At 35.4% G+C, this 27,908-nt stretch overlaps 1 protein-coding gene across 4 annotated transcripts in view; it reads left to right on the top strand.

The window, feature by feature from the left end:
* The first annotated feature begins 2,474 nt into the window (after nt 1-2,474).
* LOC136038624 (tyrosine-protein kinase hopscotch-like) overlaps nt 2,475-27,908 on the top strand; it is a 108,654-nt gene continuing 83,220 nt past the window's right edge. The window contains exons 1-4 of one of the 4 annotated variants that reach the window (XM_065721860.1): nt 2,558-2,591; nt 3,801-4,118; nt 20,079-20,904; nt 22,865-23,106. In XM_065721860.1, coding sequence (XP_065577932.1) covers nt 20,101-20,904; nt 22,865-23,106 — 1,046 coding nt within the window. In that variant the 5' untranslated portion in view covers nt 2,558-2,591; nt 3,801-4,118; nt 20,079-20,100. Of the gene's footprint in view, nt 2,643-3,800; nt 4,119-20,078; nt 20,905-22,864; nt 23,107-27,908 lie in introns of all 4 variants that reach the window. The other 3 variants (XM_065721858.1, XM_065721857.1, XM_065721859.1) reach the window with 3 other exon arrangements.

Below are 27,908 nucleotides of genomic sequence, written 5' to 3'. Positions count from 1 at the left end.
GGATTTGAGCTTCAAAGAACAAATGACGAAAACAGCTTTCGGACTGAGTATTTAAAATTAACCCTGCATCTGGATGCAGCATTCTTTGTGAAATAAGCTTTCGAACACGGTCTATGACTGGACTCCATTTCCTATTTTTATGCTTGTTTTTAGTTTTGAAGACTTATTTGAATCTTTTTATTCGGCTTATATTTCGGCAAATATCATGAGATATACGGAAGACAATAAAGATCCTTTCACTTCATCAGGAGATACTTAAGAGTGGCTATTATGAGCAAGAATGGACAATACAGGAATCAATACATTATTTTCCTCTTTAATTCGGGCCCCATATTATACATGTATCGTAAATTATTGTAATACGAAAGTCATGCTTCGAGATCGCAACTCAATGTGAAAAGTGGTACAGTGGTCATAACAGCATGTTATTCACATCCGATTCTGAGTGTAAGAAGTCTCAAAAAGTAAAATGGTTTATCTAAGTACTAGAAGCTGGAAACTTACAGCATTATGCCTTTTTCCTGAAAAAGCCAAAAGTTACAGTACCAAAACTGTGCGGTGTAACAAAAGTTTAAACAAAAACTTCATTCTGTCTTTGATAGTAGTCAAGTTAGATATTTTAGATTCTAGCTCCTTCATCTTCCAAAAGACCGAAACATGTGACAAGTCTGGCCAAATTATGGACTATATAAATGATGCTTCTGCACATAAATCTACAACAAAACTAATTTTTGAATTCTTAGTTGTAATGATTAAATTTCTACTTTAACGATTAACGGACCTATAAGTGTGCCTTTTACTGTTTATTCCCAATATCTTATCTGCTAAACTAGCCACCCTCCTAAAAGAGAAAATTACGGCCCTGACTATATGCGAAACTTTCCTGGATAGCATTATTTTTTTTTTGCTTATTTCCCATTAGAAGTTGGCTCATAATGCCTAAAATATCTCACCTTAAAAAAAATCAATCAAATAAGCAAGTTTTGGTAAATAGTCTATGAACATCTTTACTTTTTATTTATGCATTTTCTTTCCAAAGGCAATTAATCTAATTTCATTCTAAAGTTTTAAGCAAAATTTGGTATCCTAAGTTTCATTTCCAGAATTGAGCTGCTTTCCGATTATACTACTGGGAACAATACACGAGAAATAAGGAATGTTAAAAGTAAAAACAATTGATTATTATCTGAAATAAAAACAATGAAACGTATCAACAGAATAAAACTGTTCAAAGACGATAGGTAATATAAACGCAAGATCGAAAGGCAAGATATGATCGAAAGGCCAGTGGACCCTAGGCGCTTTGTTTACTTAATGCCCTTTTAATCTTAAAATTTGATAGATTCGTTCTGTGAAAAATAGTTCAAAGATTACATGAAGGAGCTCCACTATTGACCCCCTCCCCCCAATTCAGGGGCAAGAGTTATAAATTATTTCCCCGGGGAATATAGGGTTTTTAAGGAAAGGCTGGTCGTGTAGGTTGGGAGTGGTGTATTTGATCTGAAAATAAATAGTGGTCAAAAGCGGCCAGAAAGCATCATGACCTCCTACGCCTTCTTTCCCCCAAATATATTCAATAAATATCTTAAGAAAAATATTTTTTTCAAAATAGTCCAAAGATCATATAACCAAATTTACGGCATTGAAAGTTCTATTTCCCTTTTAAATGGTCAAAAGTGATTGGAGAGCAAATAGCTAATCCACGTCCAACTTTCCCCCATTGCAACCGATCTAATTTATAGAGATAGCAATTTTCTTAAAAGCAGTCCGAAGATCATATAAAAATGTCCTCTGGGTTGACACAATCACCAGAGCTCGGGGCAACGGTTGTAACTTATACAAGTTACCCATTGCTAATATTTAATGTTTCTGTGGAAGGGATTGTCGTATTAAATTTGAAGAATTGTCGTATTAATATTGGCTCATTTGATTATTAATTGAAACTTTTATTTTTAATTTTAACAGTCAAATGTCACCACAAGCAACCAGCTTTTCCCCTTATCCTCACAGGCATCCTATTAAAATTTCGGAAAAATAATTTTTGTTTGAAATAATCTAAGGCCTATATAACTATAATTCTGGGGTTGGATTCTCCCTATTATCACAAGAAACAGCTGTGACTTATGGAAATTGCTTATTACAACTTTGATACTTCTGTTTACTGATTTATGGGGCAACTTGGATTTACGGAACACGAGATGTAAATTATATTATTGGCTTATTGTTACCTTGATACTTTGTTAACTTTGATACTTTCTATACTTTGATACTTTGTTGTATCAAAGATGCTTTGATAGTTTGTTATATCAAAATGAAACTAAAAACGAACACAAATGAAATAAACCTTCATCATAAACAAAAATACAATAGGTACAATGTAATAATCTTAAAATAAGTAAAACTTTAATTGAATATGCAAATCAAGCTTAAAACGAAAAACATTTTTTTATATTAAAGAATAAATACACTCCCAAACGAAACGAACTGAAATTATATTGTTTTGGATTACCTATGAAGTATTCTTAAATCTTAAGAAGATGGCATCGTTCGTTGCTTAAATACAAATTTAAATCAGCAAGACCTCATAAGAAGTAAATATTTAGCTCAGATTCAACCAAAAGGTTGATTATAAAGTTAGAAGAGTTAGTCATATTTTGTACTATAAACTCCACAGAAAAAAATGGCAAAATTCTAGTTTAACCGCTTTTTACTCTCTTGGAAAGGGGTTAGGCTAGTAAAATGAAACCTTCAGGGCTAGATCTACAGACTAGGACCTAAAGTCTTTCCTGAGACTGTATTTTAAATTACCCATCTTTGCCCCTTCTCCCTGTAGAGGGCTTTGACCATTGGTCACCTTTAATAAAATTTGTGTTGTAAAAGTGAAACCTTGAGAAATAGATCTTCTCCTGAAATGAAGTAAGCCTACAGGAAAACTGTTTTCAGCTTCACAACTTTGCTCAGTTCCAATTGATGAGGTTTCAAAGATCTGTAATATATTTCCTAAATTAAAAAAAAAAACCATTGATATGGCTTAAAATTCTACTCAAATAACAGGAATTATATTTTAAAAGCTAAAATTAGAGAAAAAGAAATTGATAACTAAAATTAAAGTAAAATCCTGTTTTGTCAAAATTTTAATAGCCTAGGTATAGACCTGTCAAGTATTCAAATTTCTAAGATTTAAAAATAAGAAGAGGTTTAACATGGAAGCTTGACAATACCTTCCCAGAAAATGTTTATTGGCCCTGGATTCATTAGGCTACTGAAAGTTTCATTTTCCTAAATATACCCATTTCCAAGATAGCAAAAAGTAGTTAAACTAGAAGTTTACCCAGTAAAATTATTTGTTGTTAAGCTTTTATCTCCAAATCTGGTTCAGATATCTTGTTTTGACATTTAGTGTAATAGGCCTATGTCTTGTCTTGTATTTGAAAAATTTTTGCCTTGGAGAAGAGTTTTGTTCTATTTCAATTATTTGGTATTCTTGCTTTAGGGCTTCTTGCTATCCTAGCCTAGAAAGTATTTGATTAAGGCAAATGAAACTATAAGGATTAGGCTATATCCAGGGTCTCAATGACTTCCTAGAAATTTTTGGTTATTAGTTTAACAGGTTTGCTGCACATAAAGAATCATGGTATAAAAATTACTTCATGATATGCCTATAACTGTAGTCAATAGATTGTCTTTATGCACAACAGCTTTACCACTGGCACTATGCCAAGGTTACTTTATTGCCCTTTGCAGGATTTTTTAACCATAAGAAAATCTCCTTTGTAATGTGTAAACTTATTAATTCAAAGGCACTTCCTGATCTTCTTCCTCTGGTGTCTCAGGACTCTCATACAAGGGGACATAACTTGCAGTTATCCAGGCATTTCTCCTCAAAGTGGCAACATGCTCATTTTCCTGATACCATTGCTGCCCAAACCACAGACAGCTTTAAGAACCATCTTGACAATGAATAGTCAACAAAAGAATAGAAATATAACTGGGAAGCACTCAAATCAGCAACATCAAACCTCTAGTCAAGTGTATATGTTCAACTGTGTGTCATGTATTATCAACTCTGGAGTTTCTACAAGGAAAAATCCTTAGATTTCTCCAAGCTGTAATTTAAGGTAATATGGTTCCAGACAATGATTATATTTTCAATAGTAAACTAGAATACAGCTCACTATTGACTTAAAGGGAACTTGCTTTGGAAACAGTGTTTAACAAATCAACAAAAAATCTAGGCTGGTAGTAATAAGTACCCCAATCTCTTTATCACAGTATTTTTAGTGACTAACACTATACAACACTATTTTATGTAGGTCCAGGCTACTAATAGCCACTAGTAGAGCATAATTGTGAAAGCAGTCTATAAGCTTAAGCCCAAATTTGATAATGCTGCTGAACCTTTTACATATGATCTTAAAGCTAAAACAATATATCTAAAAAGACAAGCTATCCTGTATACATTTTGATCTAAGGCAATTGTTGTGAAGCAGAATTATTGCCTCTAGAATATGACATAAAAGCCTAACTTTAAGAAAAAACCTCTCCTAAGTTGTAGTTAGCATATCCTAACTATCTAAAACGGTTTATAATGATTTATATTTGGAGTGTACTGTGCCTCTCAATGAAAGATACATTTAAATCCAACCATTTTTCTAAAAGCAGCCACTGTCTGAGGTAGTTTCACTAGCCTTTTTGTTTGAGATAACTTTATTTCTCTATTTAATTCTGTCCATTTTGATATGAAATCAATTAAAGAAACACACAACTACTCAAATATAAAGGGGGCTATCACTACCTGAAGCCTCACTCTTTATGTCAAATTTTTAGTCTTGTAGTACTATGGTGTAAGAAAAGGAGCTCATTTAGTTTGTATTATTTGCTTTTCAAAATAAAATGTAGGCTAATTCTCTTGAATAAGGTATCATCTCTGCAAGAGGAGGGAGCTTCCCCTTTAGCTGAACCAATACTGCATTCTTTGTCCTTTATTCAAATATATATTAGTCCTTTGTAGTTAGGTAAGGTCAGAAGGTAAATCTATAAACAGTGAATATTAATTCAATTCATCTGAAGCACTCCTAGAATTTCCGTTTAATACAGTTTCATCTCTGCACAAGCCAAAATGGCTAATTTACAAGCCTATGTTCTTGAATATGGCACTTTTGTGGTATTGCCTATATTGTTCCATAATAGGGACAATATATCTTTGATTATGTGTGCAAATCAACCCTGTTTCAATAATAAATTACTGCTTGTTGGGTATAATCACCCCTAGGGAAGAAAGCAAGCATGAATGATCATTCAAGTTCTAAAAAAATGTGCAGTAGATAGTTGCATTGGGGTTCTATTACTGGTTAAATTGCATTGTATGATTTTCAAAATGATTACACCCTTTTTTAGAGTAAATTAACTTTATGTCTTCTATGTGAAGAACCATGTCAAACATATTGATGATGCTTTCTAAGTTTAAAGACCAGTTAAAAAAATTCTAGTTGACCAAAAAATTGTATTTGTTGTTGTTCTTTGGGGTTTGATGTTTTCAACCGATAAATCATATGTGTTTTTATCACTCAGATGTTCTGTGCCTTCTATAATCACTAGCTTGCTTGGGTGTCACTTCAGTCAGTATTTACTGAACCAGAACAGTATCATTTGACTTGCTATAGCAGGGGGGCTATTTGCCTGCAGCAACTGCCTGCATTGAAAAACAGAATCAAAATACTGCAACTATGCATTGTCAAACAGCAATTAAAATTCATGTACAACAAAATAATAAAAAGTAATACAATTTTTACACATTATTGCCAACATCATACAACCAAATGCTGATAAAATATATCTAAAATGATAAATAGGGCAATTCTAAAAATCCTATTAAATAGGTGATACAAAAAAAAGATTATAGGGCATGAACCAAACCAGTAGTCTTAACAAATCTACCTAATAGGCTTGTGCTTAATTTTCTAGTCCAAGGAGGAGAGGTGCAATGTCCCAGAACAGAATGCATTGTGAATGCATTAAATGCCTTCTCACAGCAATTTCTTAGTATTTCTCTCTCTTTTTCATATTTTCTACAGTTAAAGATGATGTGACGTATATCTTCATACACTCCACATGTGTCACAGTTGGGGGATAGAGCCATTTTCCACTGGAATAGTGTTGCTTTTGTCTTTGCATGGCCACATCTAAGACGAAATAGACAGGTAGAAAGGATGCAAGAAGTGAGGTACATTTCTTTTGAAGGCTGCTTATAATTATTGAGATCAAGGAGCTGAGTATGGGAAGAATGGAGCCAGGCCTGTTCTTCTTCAAAAATTTTTGAGCTGATTGAAGAAAGAAGCTCAGGACCAGTAATAGGAGTTTGAGTGATCAGGCCTAGTTGGGAGGCTTGTTTTGCAGCCTGATCTGCTAATTCGTTTCCTGTTATACCACAGTGTGCTGGAACCCATATGAATAGAACAGATATACCCTTTTTTGCAAGTTGAGTAACCAAATTTTCAATGTCAATGGCAACATTTCTTGCTTGGTGTTGCTGGTGTGAGAGGTAATCCCGAACTGAAAGTGAATCAGTGCAGGCAATATACTTCTGATGTTTGCTCTCTGTTTGGCTTGATATGGCTTGAAGTGAAAATTTAATTGCCATAAGTTCTGCAGAGAAAAATGTCAGATAAGGGGGTAAACAATATGAAAGAGACAGGCTCTGGGAGGGTATAACTACTGCACAACTGCATTTTGTTTCTGTCTTTGAGCCATCTGTGTAAACTTGAATGTATTCCTCATATTCTGCCAACTTTACCTGGAATATGATTTTCATCAGTGCTTGGGGGAGGCCCTCCTTTTTTTTCATGGTGATCTTAGGAATAATCAATTCCTTAATTCCTTTGGAGGCACTGGGCAAATCATCATCCAAATTGACAGTCAGCTTGCCATTCTCCATGAACTCTTCCATGCCTGGAAGGCAAAGAAATCTCTGGAAAGAAGACATCTCTGTTGGTTTAAAGCAGATGTCAGGGTTGTGGTGGCTAATAATTTCTTTGTAGATAATATGGTTCCTGAGTCTTATTTTCTTTGCAAAATATCTTGCAAGGAGATATTTTCTTCTGGATTGAAGGGACTGGATCCCTGCTTCACAATATATAGCTGCAATAGGAGTAGATTTTAGGCCACCTAGGGCCCTTCTTACATGAAGCATAGTGTCAAGTTTCTTCAGGAGACATTTCTTAGCTGATCCATATATAAATGATCCATAGTCTATCTTGGATATCACCACTGACTCAATAATAATTGAAGCAAAGGCTGTGGGGGCACCTCTTCTTCCAAGGCAGAGAGCACCAATGAAATTTTGTCTTTGTTTGAGACTGCCAATCAGCTCATCCAGATGGGGTTTCCATGTCATTTTATGGTCAAGTACTCCCAGAAGGTGTGCATGTTTTGCAACTACAATTCCTTGTCCATTCAGTTTCACCAGTGGTTTGAAAGCAGCCAGGCTATGGATTTTGTGGAGCAACACACTAACTGACTTATGGGTTGAGAAAACCATATTATTACTATTTGCCCAAATTGATAGCGTATCTACAGCTTTTTGGGAGGCTGATTGTGAGCATAAAGGGTCTCTCCCCACAACCACAACATCAATATCATCTGCATACAGAAATAGCTCTGCTTCAAGGACATTTTTCAGGCTTATATCATGACAATACACCAAGAAGAGAAGTGGACTTAGAACAGATCCTTGAGGGAGTCCAATGTTGTAAGCTTTTCTCTTAAACTCTGAGTAGGAGCCACCCAAGGAATCCTGAACCTCCCTGCCCATCAAGAATTGGTGGATCCAATTCACCAGTAGGTCTGGTAAACCCATTACAGATAGCTTTCTGATTAATTGCCCCACATCAACTCTATCAAATGCTGAATCCATGTCTAGAAATATTACATGGATAGCTTTTCCTTTTTTGAAACTAAGTTTTATTAGATGCTCTAGTCTAACTAGGGCATCTGTGGTGCTTCTTCCAGGTAAAAAGCCAAGCTGTTCAGTTTGGATGTGATCTGATAAAAGGGTTAAAATTCTTTGTTTTATTACCCTCTCAATTAGTTTTGCAACACAAGAAGTGAGAGATATGGGGCAGTAGGAATCAACCAGTTTAGGGTCTTTGCCTGCCTTGAGAAGTGGGATCACTATTGCCTTATTCCATTCAGATGGTATTGCTGACTCTATGATAGATCTGTTGAATAGCTCTGTCAGTAGCTCAACAAATGAATCTGGCAAATTTTTCAGCATCAAATTGTGAATTCCATCAGGGTCAGTTGCACCAGGCTGGAGCTTTGAAATGGTGTCTTTAACTTCCTGGGAGCTAAAAAGGGGAAAGGGGGCAGTATTATTTTTCGGACTAGGTTGGTGGGGTGTGTACTGTAATGGAGTAACTACATTCAGAAAATTTTCTAAGAAGAGATTAAGTTTACCATTGGTTGAAGATTCTGTGGACCTACCCATCTGTATTTCTGCAGGGATGGGGTTCCTTCTTTTTTTGCCTGAAAAAATCTGGGAGTTTCTCCATAGCTCCTGAACAGGAGTGTTGTGGCCAAATTTGTCTTCAATGAACCTTCTCCATTCATCTTGTGTCTCAGCTTACTGGGTTAATCTCCAGTTTCAATGATATAATCTCATGGTCTGAGTCAAAGTCAGAGGGTTTCTGGATTTCTACACTTTTTGCCTTATCTGTTGATGTGAAAGTGAGGTCAATGGTTGAGTAGTGGCCTGTCTGTGGGTTCAGCCGTGTATTTAGGTCTTTGGGGGGTGACAAGGGACAACTTATTTTCGGGTTCCAGGATGTAATTGGTTAAAGAGGTGGCAATTGAATTTTCAGGTGATACACTGTCCCACATTCTGTGATGTAGGTTAATGTCCCCGCTAATTATTTTTACAGGGCCACATGCATTCACAATCAGTTTGAATTGTTTCAGGGAGAACTTATTATTCTTTGGCGCATAACAGTTAGCAATACTAATCCACTTATCACTTCCAATTAGCTTTATGTCAAGTATACCAACCTCCATCTCCCCTTGTGGACTGGGGAAATTGTATTTAACTTTTTTCAAACAATCAAAGAGAAATGTTTAGAAACACCCACATTGTTGGGTCTCACAGAGGTAACATCTGAGAGAGATGATAGTGAACTGCATGCTTCTTGTAATATATATTTAATCATCACAAAATCCAGAAAGCCGCATAGTTTTGGCAAGAACCTATTTAATCAGGTGTAAATGAGCTAATATGCACCATGTTGCATACAATTTTTTTGATTTATTTTGAATTATTATGATTGATTAGGATTATATATTGATTTATTTTTTGAATTATTTTGACCAAAATAATTCCACTATGCAATACAATAATATAAAGAATAATCGAGAAAATAGGTCAGAATGTAAAAACTCCTTCACAAGTCAACATTAACAGGATTCAAAGCTTTACTTTTCGCTTAGGTGAGATTTGTAAAAGAAGTAATGTTTCCTCAAAAATTCTTAGTTGCTAAATGATTGGAAACTGGTGCGAAAAATGAAATGTTATTTTCTGATTTAAAAAGATTATTTTTGATGTAAAAGCTATGCTGTCAATCAATCTCAGCTCTGTCCATTTTTGATGGTGCCAGGCAATGGAAGGATGACACCAAGGCTTCCCAGCATACTTAAAAAGAGCTGTATTGAATGTATTGTTGGTACATTTGTCCTCATTGGTTGCAAAAGACCTTACTGAACCTTTGCACAAATCACTACGTTATGCCATTAGAAATCTTAACAACATCAAAAGTATGCTTTGATCCAGATTTTTCTTGCTCAACTTTGGTTGGAAAATGATGACGACTATATTTATTTACTACTTAACATAAAACCACATTGGTTATCTAATAGTTTATGTTTGATTGGCTTCTATATAATCAGTGTTGGAATTTCTGAAGAGTAAGGACAATGATTTGCCACCAACTTAGTCATCCCGAAAATAGGACATTGCTCATATGACTTTATTACAAATATTTACCATATTTAACAGGACTAATTTGAAACTATTAGGTGAGACATTAAATTTACTCAAAATTCAAAGTATGACATCTGCCTTTTTTTTTTTGCAGAACATTTATAGTACAAACAAAACTTTGAAAGAGGAGTGTTCTCAGTTTTAAAATCTTTGAAAGTTACAAAGTAGAGGTGAAGATTTTGCCCAAATCTGAAGGGGGAGGGAGGCGTAGGGGTATATGTACACTGATCAGAATCAATTAGCCTTAGGAGCAAAATAAATGAAAACGAAATTGTTAGATTGAAGTCTTTTAACTAGTCTAGTATGGTGGTATACAAGTTTATGGAAATCTGAACAAAATAAGTAGATGAGCAAAAGGCTATAACAAGAATTGGTTTAAAATCAATCAAATAGAGTATTTTTGGCAGTAGGCTATGGTTTTGAACGAGTGTATGCAATTGTGAAAAGCCAGGTTTAGGTGTGAAACATGAAAAAAAAGTGTTTTGGAATTAATAAAATAAAGCTGTTTGAATAGCATAAGGGCAAGAAGTTGTTGTATGGGTGTTTATAAAGGAGAAAAAACTATGGATAGGAGTGAAATGTGGAATAGTAACCTGTCCAAAAACTGAAAGGAAGGCTTTTGATGAGTGTGGCATTAAAAGAGTGTACACAAATGTGAAAAAGGTGTGTTTAGGAACAATATAAAGGAAAAGAAATTGTTTAAATCTATTAAAATAAAGCCTTTTGGGTAGTAAGCTAGTATAGGAGTTTATGCAAATGTAAAAACAAAGTTTAGGAGTAGTATAGGAAAAAAAAAACTCATTTTAAATCAATAAAGTGAAGCCTTTTGGTTGTAATGCCTTGGTTTAGGAGTTTATATAAATTTTATTGCTTAATAGACTAAGGTTAGGAGTGAAGTATAAAATAAAAACATGTTTAAGTAATAAAAAGGAAGGGTTTTCACTAGCATGGAGGCATAAGAGTTTACACAAAACTGAATAAACTAGGTTTAGGAGTGAAATTTACTAGGGTAACTGACTGCACTAGGTTTAGGAGTGAAATATGGAACTAATGCTTTGAAACTAATAGAATAATTTTTTTGAACAGTGAGTTTCAGAAATTGTTTTACAGGTGCACATAAAGCTATATAAGCTAAGAAAAGGAGTGAAATATTTAATAATAACCTGTCTAAAAATTAAAAGGAAGGCTTTTGACCTATGGAGGATTATAGACATGTATGCAAGGGTGAATAAATTAAATTTAGGGGCGATATAAAAAAAAATTGTTAGAAAATGATAAAATGAAAACTTTTGACTATTATGGTTTGGTTTAGATTTGTGTGCAAACGAAAAAGTCTTTGCAGGAATATATAGAAAAAAAAAATGAAATTTAGCCTTTTAATTTTTATGTTTTGATGAAGGAGCTTTTGCGAATTTGAATGAATTAAAATTAGGAGCAATATAAAGAAATAATCATTAGAAAGGAATGAAAGGAAGACCTTTGACTATTATGGTATGGTATAGGAGTATATGCAAATGGGAACAACCAAGATTTTGGGACAAATTAAAGAAAAGACCATGTGAAATTAATGAAATGAAAACTTTTGACTCTTATAAGTTGGTATAAGAGTGTTAGCAAATGTGAATAAACAGCTTTAAGAGCAATATAAAAAAATCATTAGAAATTAATTACAGTTTGTTATAGGAGGGTTTATAAATGGGAATATATAAGCTTTAAAAGTGATATATAGAAAAAAACAGTTCTCAATATTAAAATAAAAAATCCTCAAAGAAATGTGAATTTCAAGTGTTTACCCATGATATTTTTATTTTGTAATGTTTGTAAGATTCAAAAGAAGAAAATACTAGAACTTCATAAATTACACTAGGTAAAAATTGATGTTTTATTCTGTAACAGTCTGAAAAAAAATGTAATATAGATGAAAATATAAAAGCCTTTAAACTGCTACTGCTACTGCTAATAACTCACTGCAGCACCAAGCCGCCTGAGGCCGACACAGCTACTTATGCTCCTCCTCCAACCTAATCTATTCAAGGCCTCCTTCTTTACACCCTCCCAGGAAGTTCCCATTTCCTTTACATCTTCATTTATGGCATCCTCCCACCCCAGATGAGGACAACCTGCTTTCCTTGTTGCCCCAGACGGTTGGCCAAAAAGGACAATCTGTCCTCCTTCATCCATAGAACGTCGCCTATCCATCTCAGCCTTTCTTTCATTATAACCCTAGAAAGCAGGATTGAACTATATTTGTTGTACGACCTACTGTTTGAAATATGGTCAGTCAGCCGGGTACCAGGAGAGTTTTTCCTCCCCATTTGGTTCCGTGGTCTCCAATAGCCTTTGCTGTGCTCCTTAAGATGAAGTCCATCAAAATGATCCATTTAAAGGGGGATAGAACACAACCCTGCTTAACTCCTGATTTAATACAAAACCAGTTGCTAACCTCATTTCCTACCTCAACTACAGCAGTATTATTCTCCTATATAGCACAAATCACTTTAATGTGTTTTGTCTGGTATACCATAGAAGGATAAGACCTTTGCTAAAGCTCTTCTGTCAACAGAATCGAACGCTTGCTCATAATCGATAAAACTGAGGACCAAAGGTGTTTGAGAACAAATAGACTGCTCAATTATTAACCTAAGAATGAAAACTTGGCTGACACATCCTCTACCTTTTCTAAAACCCCACTGTTCTTCTCTTAAAACTTTGTCTACAGCATCTCTCAGTCTAAAAAGTATCATATTACTAAGTAATTTGCTACATACAGAGACCAGACTAATGCCTCGATAATTACAACACTCACTCTTGTCACTGTTTAATTAAGGTTTTCCTAAAATCATTAGGTACTTCCCCTTTTTCAAAAATCATATTCATAAGCTTCAGTAGCTTATTTCTAACGTCAGAGCCACCATATTTAAGAAACTCATTTATCACAATATCAGCGCCTGTAGCCTTATAATTTTTAATCCTCTTACTATTGTTGCTAATTCTTCCTCACAAAACAAATCTTCCTTCACATCCAAGGTATCGCAAACTTCTTCAGTTCCATCTATATCTTTTCCTGCAACTGTATCTTGGTTTAGAACAAGTAGTGTATCTTGGTTCTCAAAATGCTCTGCCCATCTCTCTTTAACTTTTTCCTTATCACTAATTGTGGCCCCATTCCTATCTTAAACTGGGACTAGTCTGGCTTTACTGCTCCCTCTCAATTTATCAACATGCCAATATAATATTTTACTATTATGCCGTCTAGCTACATCTTCCAGATCCTCAGCAATTTTATCCATGGCCTCCACTTCACATCTCCTTAGTTCATATTTTAATGCTTTCTCCACTTTCTTTACGTTCCTCTTGTTTTCATATGATCTATCACTCAGATAATTCTTGTACAAACCCCTTCTACTCTCTATTAAACATAAAGCTTTTTCATTGATATTCCTAGTTGTAGTCTTAACAGTCTTCCCTAAGACACCATCAGCAACTTCACCAATTGTCTTTCTAAAGTTATTCCATCCATCTTCCACATTTTCAAATTTTGAACTCTCAAGTTTAGTATTCAACTGTTCCTGGAAGGTTTCTCTCAAATTTTCATCCTGGAGTCTACTAACATCATAGCTTTCCGGGAAGTAGTTACCCTTCCGAAATTTCAGCTTTAAATTAACCTTAGACACTACTAAATGGTGATTTTTCCTTTAAACATCAATAACAGGACTCCTATTTACCCTAATATTTTTTTTGATCCTGCTAGTCTTCGGTTTACAATAACATAAACAGTAAGGTTTGCTGTTTTACCATCACGTGAATACCATGTCAACTTATGCAAAATTGCAAAAGTGTGCAACCATTACTGTTTTCTTTTCTTTCACCAAATTTACCTAGGCTAGGATACCATTTATCCCTATTTCTACCAACCTGGGCGTTAAAATATCCCAGTAAAAACATATTTGTACCTGGTGCCCTGTCTAATTGCTCCTGTAACTGTAAGTAAAATTCATCTGAGTCACTAGCCTTTAAAGTCTTTTAGGCTCTGAGTCAAGAGCCTTTAAAGTGTGAAAAACTTCTTTCTCTGATTCAAGATTGGAGTGGAACAAAGAGTCCGTGCACGGGATGTATTGTGCAAATATTCCAATATTTGATAATAATACGATAAATTCTATCTGATAATAAAATAGTGCGCTCAATTTGAGTTAAGATCCGTGAGTTTTAGGTATTCTAAGTTTCTAAAATTTTTTACTGAGAGAAAAAGCATGGTCTTATATCAGTGGACTGTGATCTATCAGTGGACTGTGAAAAAATCTTCTGAATTTATAGATTGACAAGAAACGTATTATCATAAATCATTTGAGCTTGTAAATGTAACACATATCTCTTTCAGAGTGGGGGGGGGGAGGACATATACCGGAAATGCTGTCTATGAGCACTTTGGAAGTTAACTCTAAAGACATAAAGGGAAGTGAAAATGCAATTCCTCAAAAGCACAGTGCCAAGAAAGGCTTATATTATAAATAAAACGGAATTTATTACATCAAAAAGAGTATAATTGACAAGTTAAAAAGACTTAAAGCATAGGGTGGGTGACCTCCAACCCCCTTTGCACTTCCTTATAGTGCTTCTTCTAGGGACCTTATATGGGAAGGGATACCCTATGGCAAGGGATAACCCAAATACGGGTCATTTTCGATAGTTGTGTCAAAGAGGAAAATGAACGAGTGCCACACTGCGGGATTTCTAGAGCATTTTTTCTCATATTTACTAAGCTCTAAGAGAGGCTAATTTATTGTTTCTATGAGAGTCTGTTATGATCCATCAAAGCTAGAATATTATAAATGTACCTATGTAGAGAGATCAGATACATCTTAAAGCTTTTCTTAGGGACAGGCATCATATTTCGGATTTGTACATCAAAAGTTACAGACACACACTCTAGTGTTTATGTTATAACAATATCACAGGACGCAACACTGCAATTTCTTCTAGTTTATGCACCTGTGACTTCACACTGGCAAATTTATTACATCCCCTTTCAAAGACAAGATAGGTTTGTGGGAGGACTGAGCCCAGATTTTATTTTTACTCTGTGGCCCAAAGAGGGGGGGGGATACACAGGAAAGACAAGGATTTCTTTAAAAAATTTTTGTAAACATGTGAAGCACATCTTGTACTAGGTAAGGAAAAGCGTAAGTGTAAATACTGCAGCTTCACTAAGAAGTAATTAATTTTTTCTATCATTTAATTTTATGACTATTAGAGAATTAGAGGAGGACCTTTCTTTTTTTTGAGTCTGTCAGGTAGATTTCCTGCATGTTTCAAAGGGAGGTTCTTGCCAGATGCAAAGTTGCAGTAACATGTTTTATGGTATACAACATCTGCTGCATGTAGATCCAAATTCGCTGCTAGAATTCGGCCTTGAACCTTCTAAGACAAGTGGTCATTTCACTTTTCACAAAGTCCCACCAATGTCCCACCGAACTCTGTTGTGTGGACGCGAAAGCTGTTTTTCTTCTTGTGAGTCTTCTCAAAAACCACACTGCTCGAACAAAATAAACAATCGGCTTTGAAATCGAATCGTTCTATCAGGCGATTTGAACTCCTCTTCTGGGACTCATTGTCCTTGACTAAGAATCGCAAGTGGTGGTGAATGGTCTTTGCATTTGTTTAAGAACTTCAGCATGACTTGTGAAAACAATCCTGCGCAACAGCCTTCATATCAGTTCGTTTTTGCTTTTTACTTGATTCGTTTATGCTCGCTTTTACTTCAGTCACAATAACTTTCTCGTCCGCTTCGAGTATTTCTTTTTTACAGATTAAACAAATCATGATTCTAGACTAGAATTGTTCATCTGAAAATTGAAAAACTTGAGCTAAAATTGGTTGGAAGAATCCTCAAAGAAAAGGGGAAAATATTAATCAATCAAAGAAAATATTACGTATTTGACGCGTGAAATCTTATTCTGCCCCGGGGCAATTGCAGTTTTAGGTAAAATTGAATTGTTGTGCCTCCAATCTACCTCTGTATCTGATGCAAACCTTTACCATCATCAGTTAGAAAGTAGAATTTCAAGACAAAGAATCGGGGACGTGAAAATCCTTCGAAACTCGTGTGCAATGACGATTTTCGAAAAAGTCAGACTTATATGTACCTCAAATTTGCTTCAGAGACTACCTCACCCTCTCCATCCTCAATCCAAGTTGCTCTAATGTTCTGATGTATATAGGGATGTTAAATGAAACCCCCAAACCACTTCCTAAATAGGGAATTGTCTTTTCAGGACGGCATTCTTTACATTAAAAAAATTCACCCTCAAACTCAACCTATAAAAACTCAAATTTGTGAAAGAGCTAGAGTGGCAAACTTTTTGGATGTGGAATCAGCCCATAGTCGGATAGCGACAAAACCATTTGTATAGAAATTTTTGTGGTCAAATCACGTTTTTGCTGGACTGCAGGTTCAATGTTACCCATCAAAAGCTACAAGTCTGAGATTTCAAGTTCATTTATACAAAAATGTAGAATTTTGCATTTTTGCCTGAAATTGATCACATACTAATTTCTTGCTTGTGAGCAGCTTCACTTAGCTTGGTAGCATTATTAGTAAAGATGGCGAGGGCTGTGGAAATGTTAAAAGTAGTATATTCCAAGGCTCAGGGTGTTCTTTCACAGTTAAAACAAGTTTGAAAGAATAGGAAGATAAGTCTGCAAACCCAGAATAGAAAATTGCAAGGTATAGTGATGACAGTGGTCAAGTATGGCTTTGAAATATGGGCACTTCAAAAAGCGTATGATGATTTACTAGATGTTTCCCAAAGAAATTGTGTTCTGGGTACTCGGCTGACTGACTGTATTTCAAACAGTCGGCTGTACGAAGAATGTGGTTCAATCTTGCTTTCTAGGGCTATAATGGAAGGAAGGCTGAGATGGTTAGGGCACATTCTGCAGATGAAGGATGAGGGATTGCCGAAGATTGTCCTTTTTGGTCAACCGTCTAGGGCTAAACAGAAAGCAGGTCGTCCTCGTCTGGGGTGGGAGGATGTCATAAAAAGATTTAAAGGAAATGGGAGCTTCCTGGGAGGGTGTAAAAAGGGAGGCTTTGAATAGATTGGGATGGAGGAGGAGCGTGTGTAGTTGTGTTGGCCTCAGGTGGCTTTGTGCAGCGGTGGGTTGTTAGTGCTAGCAGTAGTAGATCACAGATGAATGTTAATTTGTTTTAGTTTACTTGTTTTTTTTTCTGCTTTCCCTAAGCATGATTTTACCACCAATGATCAAACAGTGCGTGGTAACGAACTGTAGTAAGGAGTGACCCGGCTCAATAGTAACCGAAACTCTAAAAAATGGAATTTTGATACCAATAGTTACATCAAAAGAATCGCATTTTAATGCTGATTTTAAATATATAAGTTTCATCAAAATCAGTTATACCCATCAAAAGTTACGAGCCTGAGAAAATTTGCCTCGTTTCAGAGAATAGGGGGAAACATCCCCTAAAGGTCATACAATCTTAACGAAAATCACACAATCAGATCAGCGTATCAGAGAACCGTATTGTAGAAGTTTCAAGCTCCTATCTACAAAAATGTGGAATTTCGCATTTTTTGCCAGAAGACAGATCACGGATGCGTGTTTATTTGTTTTTTTTTTTTTTTTTTTTGTTTTTTTTTTTTCCCCAGGGGTGATCGTATCGGCTGAGTGGTCCTAGGATGTCCCGAGAGGGCTCATTTTAACGGAAATTAAAGTTATAGTGCCCTTTTTAAGTGACCAAAAAATTGGAGGGCACCTAGGCCCCCTCCCACGCTCATTTTTCCCAAAAGTTACCGGATCAAAATTCTGAGATAGCCATTTTATTCACCATAGTCAAAAAACTTAATAACTATGTCTTTAGGGACGACTTACTCCCCCGCAGTCCTCATGGGAGGGGCTGCAAGTTACAAACTTTGACCTGTGTTTACATATAGTAATGGTTACTGGGAAGTGTACAGACGTTTTCAGGGGGATTTTTTTTGTTCAGGGGGGAAATTTGAAGGGGAGGGGGTTACGTGGGAGGATATTTCCATGGAGAAACTTGTCATGGGGAAAGAGAATTTCAATGAAGGGGGTGCAGGGTTTTCTAGCATTATTTGAAAAAAAAAACAATGAAAAAAGAAATATGAAAAGTTTTTTCTACTGAAAGTAAGTAGCACCATTAAAACTTAAAACAGACCAAAATTATTACGCATATGAGGGGTTTACCTCCTCGTTATACCTCACTCTTTACGCTAAAGTATTTTTAGTTACTTCAACTATTTATTCTACGACCTTTGTGATTCAGAGGTCATTCTTAAGGAATTGGGACAAAATTTAAGCTTTAGGGTAAAGAGCGAGGTATCGAGGAGGGTTGAACCCCCTCATACACGCAATAAAAACATACGAATATAGAAGTTCGTTACGTAAATTAATTCGTAAGTTACGTATTTTTTTTACCAATGAAAACGTTTGTAAAAAATTAAAAGTTCTAGTTGCTTTTTTAAGTAATCAAAAAATTGGAGGGAAATTAGGCCTCCTCCCTCGCTCCTTTTTTCTCAAAATTTTTCGATTAATTGCAATTAATTAATATGCAAATTTCGTTTTAATTATTTATGTGCGGAGAGCCAAAATCAAAACATGCATTAATTCAAAAACGTCCAGATATTAAATAAAAAAAAGTTTTTTTTAAAATAAAAGTAAGGAGCAACATTAAAACTTAAAACGAACAGAAATTACTCCGTATATGAAAGGGGCTTTTCCTCCTCAACGGCCCTCTCTTTACGCTAAAGTTTCTTACTGTTTTAAAAATAGAGTTAAGAGAAAGAGTCAAACTTTAGCGTAAAGAGCGGGTCGTTGAGGAGGAAAAGACCCTTTCATATGCGGAGTAATTTCTGTTCGTTTTAAGTTTTAATGTTGCTCCTTACTTTCATTTAAAAAGAAATGTTTTTTTTTATTTAATCTTACAAGATAGGAAGAGGGCATGTTTGATCCAAAAATAAAGATCTAGTGTCCTTTTTAAGTGACCAAAAGATTGAAGGACAACTAGCCTCCTTGGACGTCAATTTTTTTTGCCAGGAACGTCTGGTCAAAATTTTGAGATTGTCTTTGATCCACCATATGTGCGAGCTCCAATAACTGTACCTTTGGGGATGACATGGCCCTCCATAGTCCCTGTTGGAAGGGTTGTAAGTTACGGAATGGGTGCATTGTCAATATATAGTGTTTGTTATTGGGAAGTACACCGAAATTTTTGGGGGTATATTCAGCAGAGAGGAGAGTTCGCAGAAGGGAAATTTTCCCGGGGAATGTCACACAGTGGAGGGGAAGGGATATCAAGGCATGATTTGAGAAACGGTTAGAAATAAATAACAACAGTTTTTTGTTCTGACTTCCACCTGGCTGCTTACGCCAAAGTTTGATTTTTTGTCACACATCTTTGAGAAATTTAAGAACGACTGACACAGAGACCTCAAACACAAAGGCTGTTGAATCTTAATAAGATGTATTCTTCAAAAGATCTCTAAGGCTTCGGCGTAAAGAGTAAAGGTTGAAGAAAGAGCGGCCCCCCTCATACAAGGAATAATTTCTGTTCGTGTAACTTTTGATGTTGTTTAGTACTTTCAGTTAATATAAATTTTTTTTTATGTAATTCATATGATCTTACGCTTTCAAAATGAATAACTGTGTGCGCACACAGAGGAAATATTAAGCGTGTTTCCTCAAGATTGGCCCAGGGCACTCTGCTCTTGGAAAGGTTAGAACTGTGGGCTATGGATATTGGTTTTCATTAGTTCGACCTTTTTTAACGGAGTTTTGGGGGCTTGACAAAAATAGTATTTCGTTTTTTATTGGCTTGACAAAAATAGAATTTTTCTGAATGCCATCGGAAATTGGACTTGGAATAGTATGTGAATAATAAAATAGTGGCAAAAGAATGAGTTTTTTTGTATATCATTCCTAAGAATAAAATCAAGACCTTAAGAGTTGGACTAGTAAGTGGTTTTGCTACTTTTTATGTTAATATGAATTTAATACAGTTTTTCTTTTACAGACTCCCACATTTTGAGCATTTAATGAACACTAGCCCACATGTTGTGTATCAAGCACAAATGGTAACTACCATTAAATACCTTGAAATTGTTCTGCTTGATAGGACGCGATGGCTTAGAATTCCAGATGATGAAAAAATTGCTACTGTGGAATGTATTATCAAAGAGTGCTGCAAGCATGTTGGAATACTGCCCTCTAAACGATACCTGTTTGGAATCTTTAATAGGGACATTAATTATTGGTTACCTGAAAATATGCTTAGAACATCTTTAAGTACAACTGAACTCCTTGAATTACGAGTCCGTTTTCACCCATCAAATTTGGCGGAAATATTTAAAGATGATATTATATTTTTGACCTATTATTTTTGTCAGATTCGTAAAGACTTTATAGCTGGAAGGATAAAGGAACTTTGTGGTTGCGTTGATGGCAAAGTTGACAAATCAAAAAAAGAAATTGCGCATGGATTAGGAATAGCAGATATGTACCGAGAGATGCTACAATGTAACAAGACCATCTCAGACGTAGAAAAAGAACATAAAAGGTTTTTCCCTAAAGAGTTATTGAAATCTATGCATTATAATCTTTATAAGAACGTAATTAGACAACCACTGAAAGATCTTGAATCCAATCCACCAGGGGATTCAGAATTCATTATGCTTAAGTACGTTGAGAAAGTAAGGGCTGAGGCTATGACAGAATTTTACGAACCTTATGAATGTCAGTATAGTCACGAAGGGAAGCTAATTACTGCAACAATTTGTGTCGAAAACTCTGCAACGCAAAGTTGGAGACTTGTTCTTAGATGCCCAGCTCTTAATGAAGTAGTAAGTATTTTTTCTTATATATTTTCTACAGGATTAAGGATGAATACCATTGTATGCATACCTGCGCACACGGGCGGGTGTTGTCTGCTCTAGCACTGATACAAAAATTCGCTTCTAATTTTGAAAGATTGTTGCCAAAGTATGCTATACTAAACAGATTTTAGCCTAATTTTGAATTTTGATCAATCAACTGAACTAATAGAGGGTATGTTGGGTCTAGTAGAAATATCAGAACTTGCAGCCTGTTTGAGAACACAAGATACAATTACTGATATACCAAATGCTCCGAAATATCGTGCAATATAACGCTACTAGATCGGAGGGCAACATTTAAAATACATCATCAGTTAATATTACCGAAACTGTGCTCACAACATTCAAATATTAATAACAAAATACTTACCATATTCTAACATCAGATTCAAAAACTGTCGACCCTTAGGATTCAAAGCTATTACATTCAGGTCAATGTTAAAATCATCGTTTTCAAAAAATGATCTACTTTTATATTTTAACAGTTCCGGTTATTGCTCTAATAGATCTGAAACATGTTTGACATTTCCTGGTGGTGGGCGGTAAACAACAATAACCATAAACGAAATTCCCTTTTTTGAAAATTGTCCCAGCAAACATTTATAACCATATATTGATTTATACGAAGATCGATTTTTTTTTCATAATATCTAAATCAACTCTTACAACTAGTCTAAGTCCACCATATGATTGAAAATATGATATTCAGGATTAAAATTCTCAATATATAACAGACTTGTAGTATGATCCATTAACCAAGTTTCCGTAAGGGGTAAGACATGAAATTCGGGGAATATACATAGTTCCTGTAAATGCGTCAATAAAGTATATAAAAAACGAAAATTTATCTGCAAAAGGTGAAATTCATCTAAACGGCAATTTCTCTCATAATTTACTTAAAGGTGCGGATCATCATTGACTCGAGGACACCATCGAATTGCATATGCTACTACTACTGCCAACAGCTCTCAGTTGCTCCAAGCCGTCTGAGGCCAGCACAGCCACGCACGCTCCTCTTCTCTCCCAACCTATGCAACGCCTCCTTCTTTACACCCTCCAGAGAAGTTCCCATCTTTTAAGTATTTCCTTACGGCATCCTCCTATCCCATTCGGGGACTGCCTTTTTTTCTTTGGCCCTAGGTGGTTGGACTTAATGCTTTGGAGCATGAGTGTTCCTAAATCATCTAATTTTAATGCGTTGTTCTCAAGCCAAACTGACTTTTCAATACTCTCTTCTTTATTAGTGAGTCGTGATTGCCTCCGTGTGCTCAAATGTAAACATAGCAGCTTATGAGATCTAAATCCAAGAATCCAATGTCCACGTCATTTCAAGCTCCCAAAAAGTAGAAACATAAAAAAAAAACAACAATTGATCAATAAATATCTAGTTTGAAAAGCTGGTTTACTGTACAAGCAGTTAAATTTACTTTTGAAATGCTGTTTATGTTATCTCTTGAATGCCAGGTAGTTACTCAAATATAATACCCCTTATTTCTTGAATTTTAGCAGATAGTAAGTCACAATAGCTTTGCTTAAAGCCATAACCAAGCTTTACGTTTTGTTAACAAAACGTAATTTTCTATCGTGCAGGGGCGCAATTGCCCCTCCAAGACCTCAGTTTCCCCCCTCCCCCCACTGCAACCCTAGTTTGACCCTCCCACCCCACAGCTAAAATTTAGTATCTCCAAAATTCTTCTCGAAACTAAGATAAGCCTAGATAATTCAAGTATCCACAGAAATAGCTCAGTTTTCTTTAGTATATCTTTACTTTTATGGTACTATATGGCTGATTTTTCAGTTTTCACTGTTATTTTCACTTGATTTGGGAAAATTAGCTCCAACCTCCCCCCCCCACCTCCCCGAGGATTCTGAAAAAGTTACGCCACTGTTAACAAGTATATTACCTTAAATACCCTTTTTATTTCAGGAAATATGTGATGTACGTGATATCTGCTTCATTTGTGTTGGACAAAGCACGGTTGAGATATCCCGTAAAAACGGTGTTCCAGTGACCTTTATCATTCCTGATCCTGATTATATAAAATGTTTTGTGAGCGTTGTTTCTGGCTATTATAGACTGTCAGAAAAATTCATGTTTAATCTTTCCACTGCTTTCTACCTGCCTTCCATAGTCGATCTGCTAAAAAACCGTGTCCATCCACCTATCGGGTAAGCTTAAACTATTTATTGTATCATAGTTGGAGTTTCAGAAGAGTTAGCGGCCACTCGAGTGGGCGTGAGAAGTAGTATCCTGAGCGCGAGGAATGACGCTTTGGGTGATTGTGTTCCATAATCTAACATTGTATGCATATTGAAAATCATTTTCAGATTCTTAGGAAGTTTTAAAGGAGGTGTGAGATTGATATAAGATTCTTTGAGCGTCGCCAAGGAAAATGCATAGGAAGCCCTGACCTCATGTGTAGGGTATTTAAACTACAGTTGGACTGCGGCAATTGAAAAGGTGTTATTCAAGGTTTTGTCAATTTGAGATACTTGAACGACCCCTTTCCCTATCTTTTTTGTTCCTCAAGACCCTAGAATTATGGAAACAGTTGGAAATTGAAGCATTTAGTAAAAAAATTATCCCTGTCCTTCTGCTTATGACAACTACTCATTACTAACTGATTCCAGTTTTCTGCTTTCTTGTAGAATTTTTCACAAAAATTATTCCTGTCCTTCTGCTTATGACAACTACTCATTACTAACTGATTCCAGTTTTCTGCTTTCTTGTAGATTTTTTCACAAAAATTATTCCTCTCCTTCTGCTTATGACAGCTACTCATTACTAACTGGTTCCAGTTTTCTGCTTTCTTGTAGAATTTTTCAGCCGAACCGAGCTTGTTTGCCATTAAATAAAAGTAAAACAAAGTTTTTCAACTGAAAGTAAAGTGTAACATTAAAACTTAAAACGAACAGAAAGTTTTCCGTATATGACTTTGGTTCCTTGACTTTTGCTCTTTAAGCTACAGTCTTAAAGTTGTTTAATAATACTTTTCATTCAACTTGACAGTTTTTCTTTCCAAATTGACGGGTGAACAGTTTTTCTTAAAGAACTGCAATAAATAGCCAAACTTGAGCGTAAAGAACTAGGTTTGAGGAAGGGGCAGCCTCCCTCATATACGGAATAATTTCTATTTGTTTTAAGTTTTAACATTGCCGCTTACTCTCAGTTGAAAACTTTTCTTTATATTAAATTCCTGACCATTTTCCAAACCATTCCAGTAAATACCTTTCCGTACCCCCCCCCCCCCCAAGTAATACTTCCTCTGGAAAATTCATCGTAAAACTTGCCTGGCCACTAAACATTCTCCTCGAGAAAGATCTTCCCTCCCGCAGAAATACCCATCGCACAAAAAATAGAATTCCATATATTACCCAATAACAAACACTATATGTGAATAATTGGCTAATTCCATAGATTTCAGCTTTTCCCCTAGGGACTATGGGACCATCTCATCCCGAAGCCACAGTTATTGGACCTTTCAACTTTGCTGGATCAAAATTTATCTCAAAAATTTCATCAGCAATCTTTGGGAAAAAAGAAGTATGAGAGAAGGACTAGTAGCCATCCAATCTTGTTGGTCCTTTAAATAGGGCACTAGAACTTTTGATTTTCCGATTGAATGAACCCTCTCCCGATCTTTTAAGACCGTTGGTTTGATATGATCACAGCTGGGAAAAAAGCTACCTAAACAGATATACACGCATCCATGATCTTTCTTCTGACAAAAAACTATGAGATTCCACATTTTGCAGATAGGAACTTGAAATTCTAGTTTAGAGTTCTCTGATATGCTGAATCTGATCCAGGGTTTCGATAAAGACTGCTTAAATTTTTAGGGCTGATCCCCCATTTTTTTTTAATTCAAATAAGTTTTATCAGGCTCGTAGCTTTTATTTGGTAACATTAAATTTCAAGAATTTTATATAAACCCAAACTTTAAAGGCCTCTAGGCTTCGTGAGGTTGCTCCTGATTTTTGTTGCTAAACTGAGTGCTCTTTTTCAAAATCATTTGAACTGGAAGCAAGTTCTACCTTGACACCCCACAGTCTTTGGGTTGTATAGGGTAACCAGCGCTTACTTGGTAGCTCCAGGTTCATTTATTAAGATCAAACAGTTCGTGGTAACGGACTGTAGTAAGGAGCGACCCGGCTCAATAGTAACCAAAACTCTAAAAAATAGAGTTTTGATGCCAATACATACATCAAAAGAATCGCATTTTAATGCTGATTTTAAATATATAAGTTTCATCAAGTTTAGTCTTACCCATCAAAAGTTACGAGCCTGAGAAAATTTGCGTTATTTTAGAAAATAGGGGGAAATGCCCCCTAGAAGTCATAGAATCTTTAAGAAAATCACACCATCAGATTCACCGTATCAGAGAACCCTACTGTAGAAGTTTCAAGCTCCTATCTACAAAAATGTGGAATTTTGTATTTTTTGCCAGAAGGCAGATCACGGATGCGTGTTTATTTGTTTTTTTTTTTTTTTTTTTTTTTTTTTCCAGGGGTGATCGTATCGACCCAGTTGTCCTAGAATGTTGCAAGAGGGCTCATTTTAACGGAAATGAAAAGTTCTAGTGCCCTTTTTAAGTGACCAAAAAAATTGGAGGGCACCTAGGCCCCCTCCCAAGCTAATTATTTTACCAAAGTCAACAAATCAAAATTCTGAGATAGCCATTTTATTCAGCGTAGTCGAAAAACCTTATAACTATGTCTTTGGGGACGACTTACTCCCCCACAGTCCCCGTGGGAGGGGCAACAAGTTACAAAGTTTGACCAGTGCTTACATATAGTAATGGTTATTGGGAAGTGTACAGGCGTTTTCAGGAGGATTTTTCTGGTTGGGGGAGGGGTTGAGAAGAGGGGGATATGGTGGGGGAACTTTCCATCGATAGTTTGTCATGGCGGAAGAAAATCTCCATGAAGGGAGCGCAGGATTTACTAGCATTATTTTAAAAAAAATGAAAAAATAAATATGAAAAAGTTCTTTCAGCTGGAAGTAAGGAGCAGCATTAAAACTTAAAACAAACAGAAATTATTACCCATTTGAGGGGCTCACCTCCTCCTAATACCTCGCTCTTTACGCTAAAGTATTTTTAGTAATTTCAACTATTTATTCTACAGCTTTTGTGATTCTGGGGTCATTCTTAATGAATTGGGACAAAATTTAAGCTTTAATGTAAAGAGCGAGGATCTGACAAGGGGGAACCCCCTCATATATGTAATAAAAATATGAGAATACAAAAGTTCTTTACTTAAGCTAATTTATAAGTTACGTAAATCTTTTACTAATAAAAATATTCGTAAAAAATCAAAAATTCTAGTTGCCTTTTTAATTAACCAAAAAACCGGAGGGCAACTAGGCTTCCTCCCCTGCTCTTTTTTTCTCAAAATCATTCGATCAAAATTATGAGAAAGCCATTTAGCCAAAAAAAAAAAAAAATGCAAATTTTGTTTTAATTATTCCTCTGCGGAGAGCCAAAATCAAAACATGCATTGATTCAAAAACGTCCAGAAATTAAAAAAAAAAAAAGTTTTTTTAACTGAAAGTAAGGAGCGACATTAAAACTTAAAACGACCAGAAATTACTTCGTATATGAAAGAGGCTGCTTCCTCATCAATGCCCCGCTCTTTACGCTAAAGTTTTTTACTGTTTTAAAAAGAAGAATTGAGAGAAAGAGTCAAACTTTAGCGTAAAGAGCGAGGCGTTGATGAGGAAGCAGCCTCTTTCATATACGAAGTAATTTCTGGTCGTTTTAAGTTTTAATGTCGCTCCTTACTTTCAGTTAAAAAAACTTGTTTTTTTTATTTAATACGCAAAAGGGTGATAAAAATAAATCAATTCTCCATGCTTCTCTGAAGATAAAATTTAAGAAGTGTGTTTCTTATTAGTAACCCAGTCTATAAAGGCTCGTTCACAATGAAATTTAGCCATCACAGAGATTTAACTAACGTCAATATTTTATCTAAGATCGAGCGTCTTCCATAGTAATATTTTTTCTTCATTTTGGATCTAACAAGATCCAGTACCGTTCAGTTTGTTTTAACTCTTTTTGGATTCAGCTAATACCAGCTATTCATTGATACGTGACCTGGGTCAAGTCCCAGCTGTTGAGGGTCTAGAATTGCATATAGATTATGGATTAGTTTCTCCGAATAACAAAACAAAACAAAAAAAGATTAAGGAACCTTGTAGTGAACATTACTAATTTAAACATCTTAAAATAGCCAATCGGATAAACATTATTAGAAACAGATCTGACATTTGCTAAAATTTCGACGGTAGCTACATTTTGTTGTGAATGAGCCTTAATACTGTTTTTAGAATAGGTCTTGATATAAAGAAAAGAGACAAATCTTGCCTAACATACTATATTTATCTATAATCCAAATACATCAACAAGATTAATAGCGGAGAAAAACATGAAGAAAAGGAGAAAGGTATATGAAATAAAAAAAAAAAAAAACAATACTAAAACAAACCCAACAACCAGCGACGAGGTGACACTCCGTTTCTTACAGCTTACATTGCCGATTAGTCAGTTTCTCAGTAATACGTGGTAGACGAAATGTTTTGATTATTTATTGATTTTGATGTGAACGCGGAAATTTAGATAAATGGAAATAGGAAGATTGAATACCAGTGATATCTTTTTCCATAAACTAGGGTAAAAGCCGGGAAGTTGAGAAGAGAATAATCAAAAAAGTATAATAAGCCTCCCAAAAGCAATATCATTGTGTCTACTCCCTATTAGCTATAATATCTGGGTAGCCAATCAGAATTTTCTACCTAGTGTCATGGACAGTACGCTCCCAAAATTTGTTGAAACTTTTGTAAATTTAACATCCAAATACCGAATCGATATTGTATTTGCTATTTTTCTAGGATACGACTTTGTCTATCATTTATATTGTATACGTAGCCCAGAGTTGTGCTGTATATCAGGTTTACAATTGTAATGCGACTC

The sequence above is a fragment of the Artemia franciscana genome, chromosome 18, assembly GCF_032884065.1.
Source record: "Artemia franciscana chromosome 18, ASM3288406v1, whole genome shotgun sequence".
NCBI classification, from domain to species: domain Eukaryota; kingdom Metazoa; phylum Arthropoda; class Branchiopoda; order Anostraca; family Artemiidae; genus Artemia; species Artemia franciscana.
Note: the sequence above shows the minus strand (reverse complement) of the source record. Positions and strands in the feature narration are given on the sequence as shown.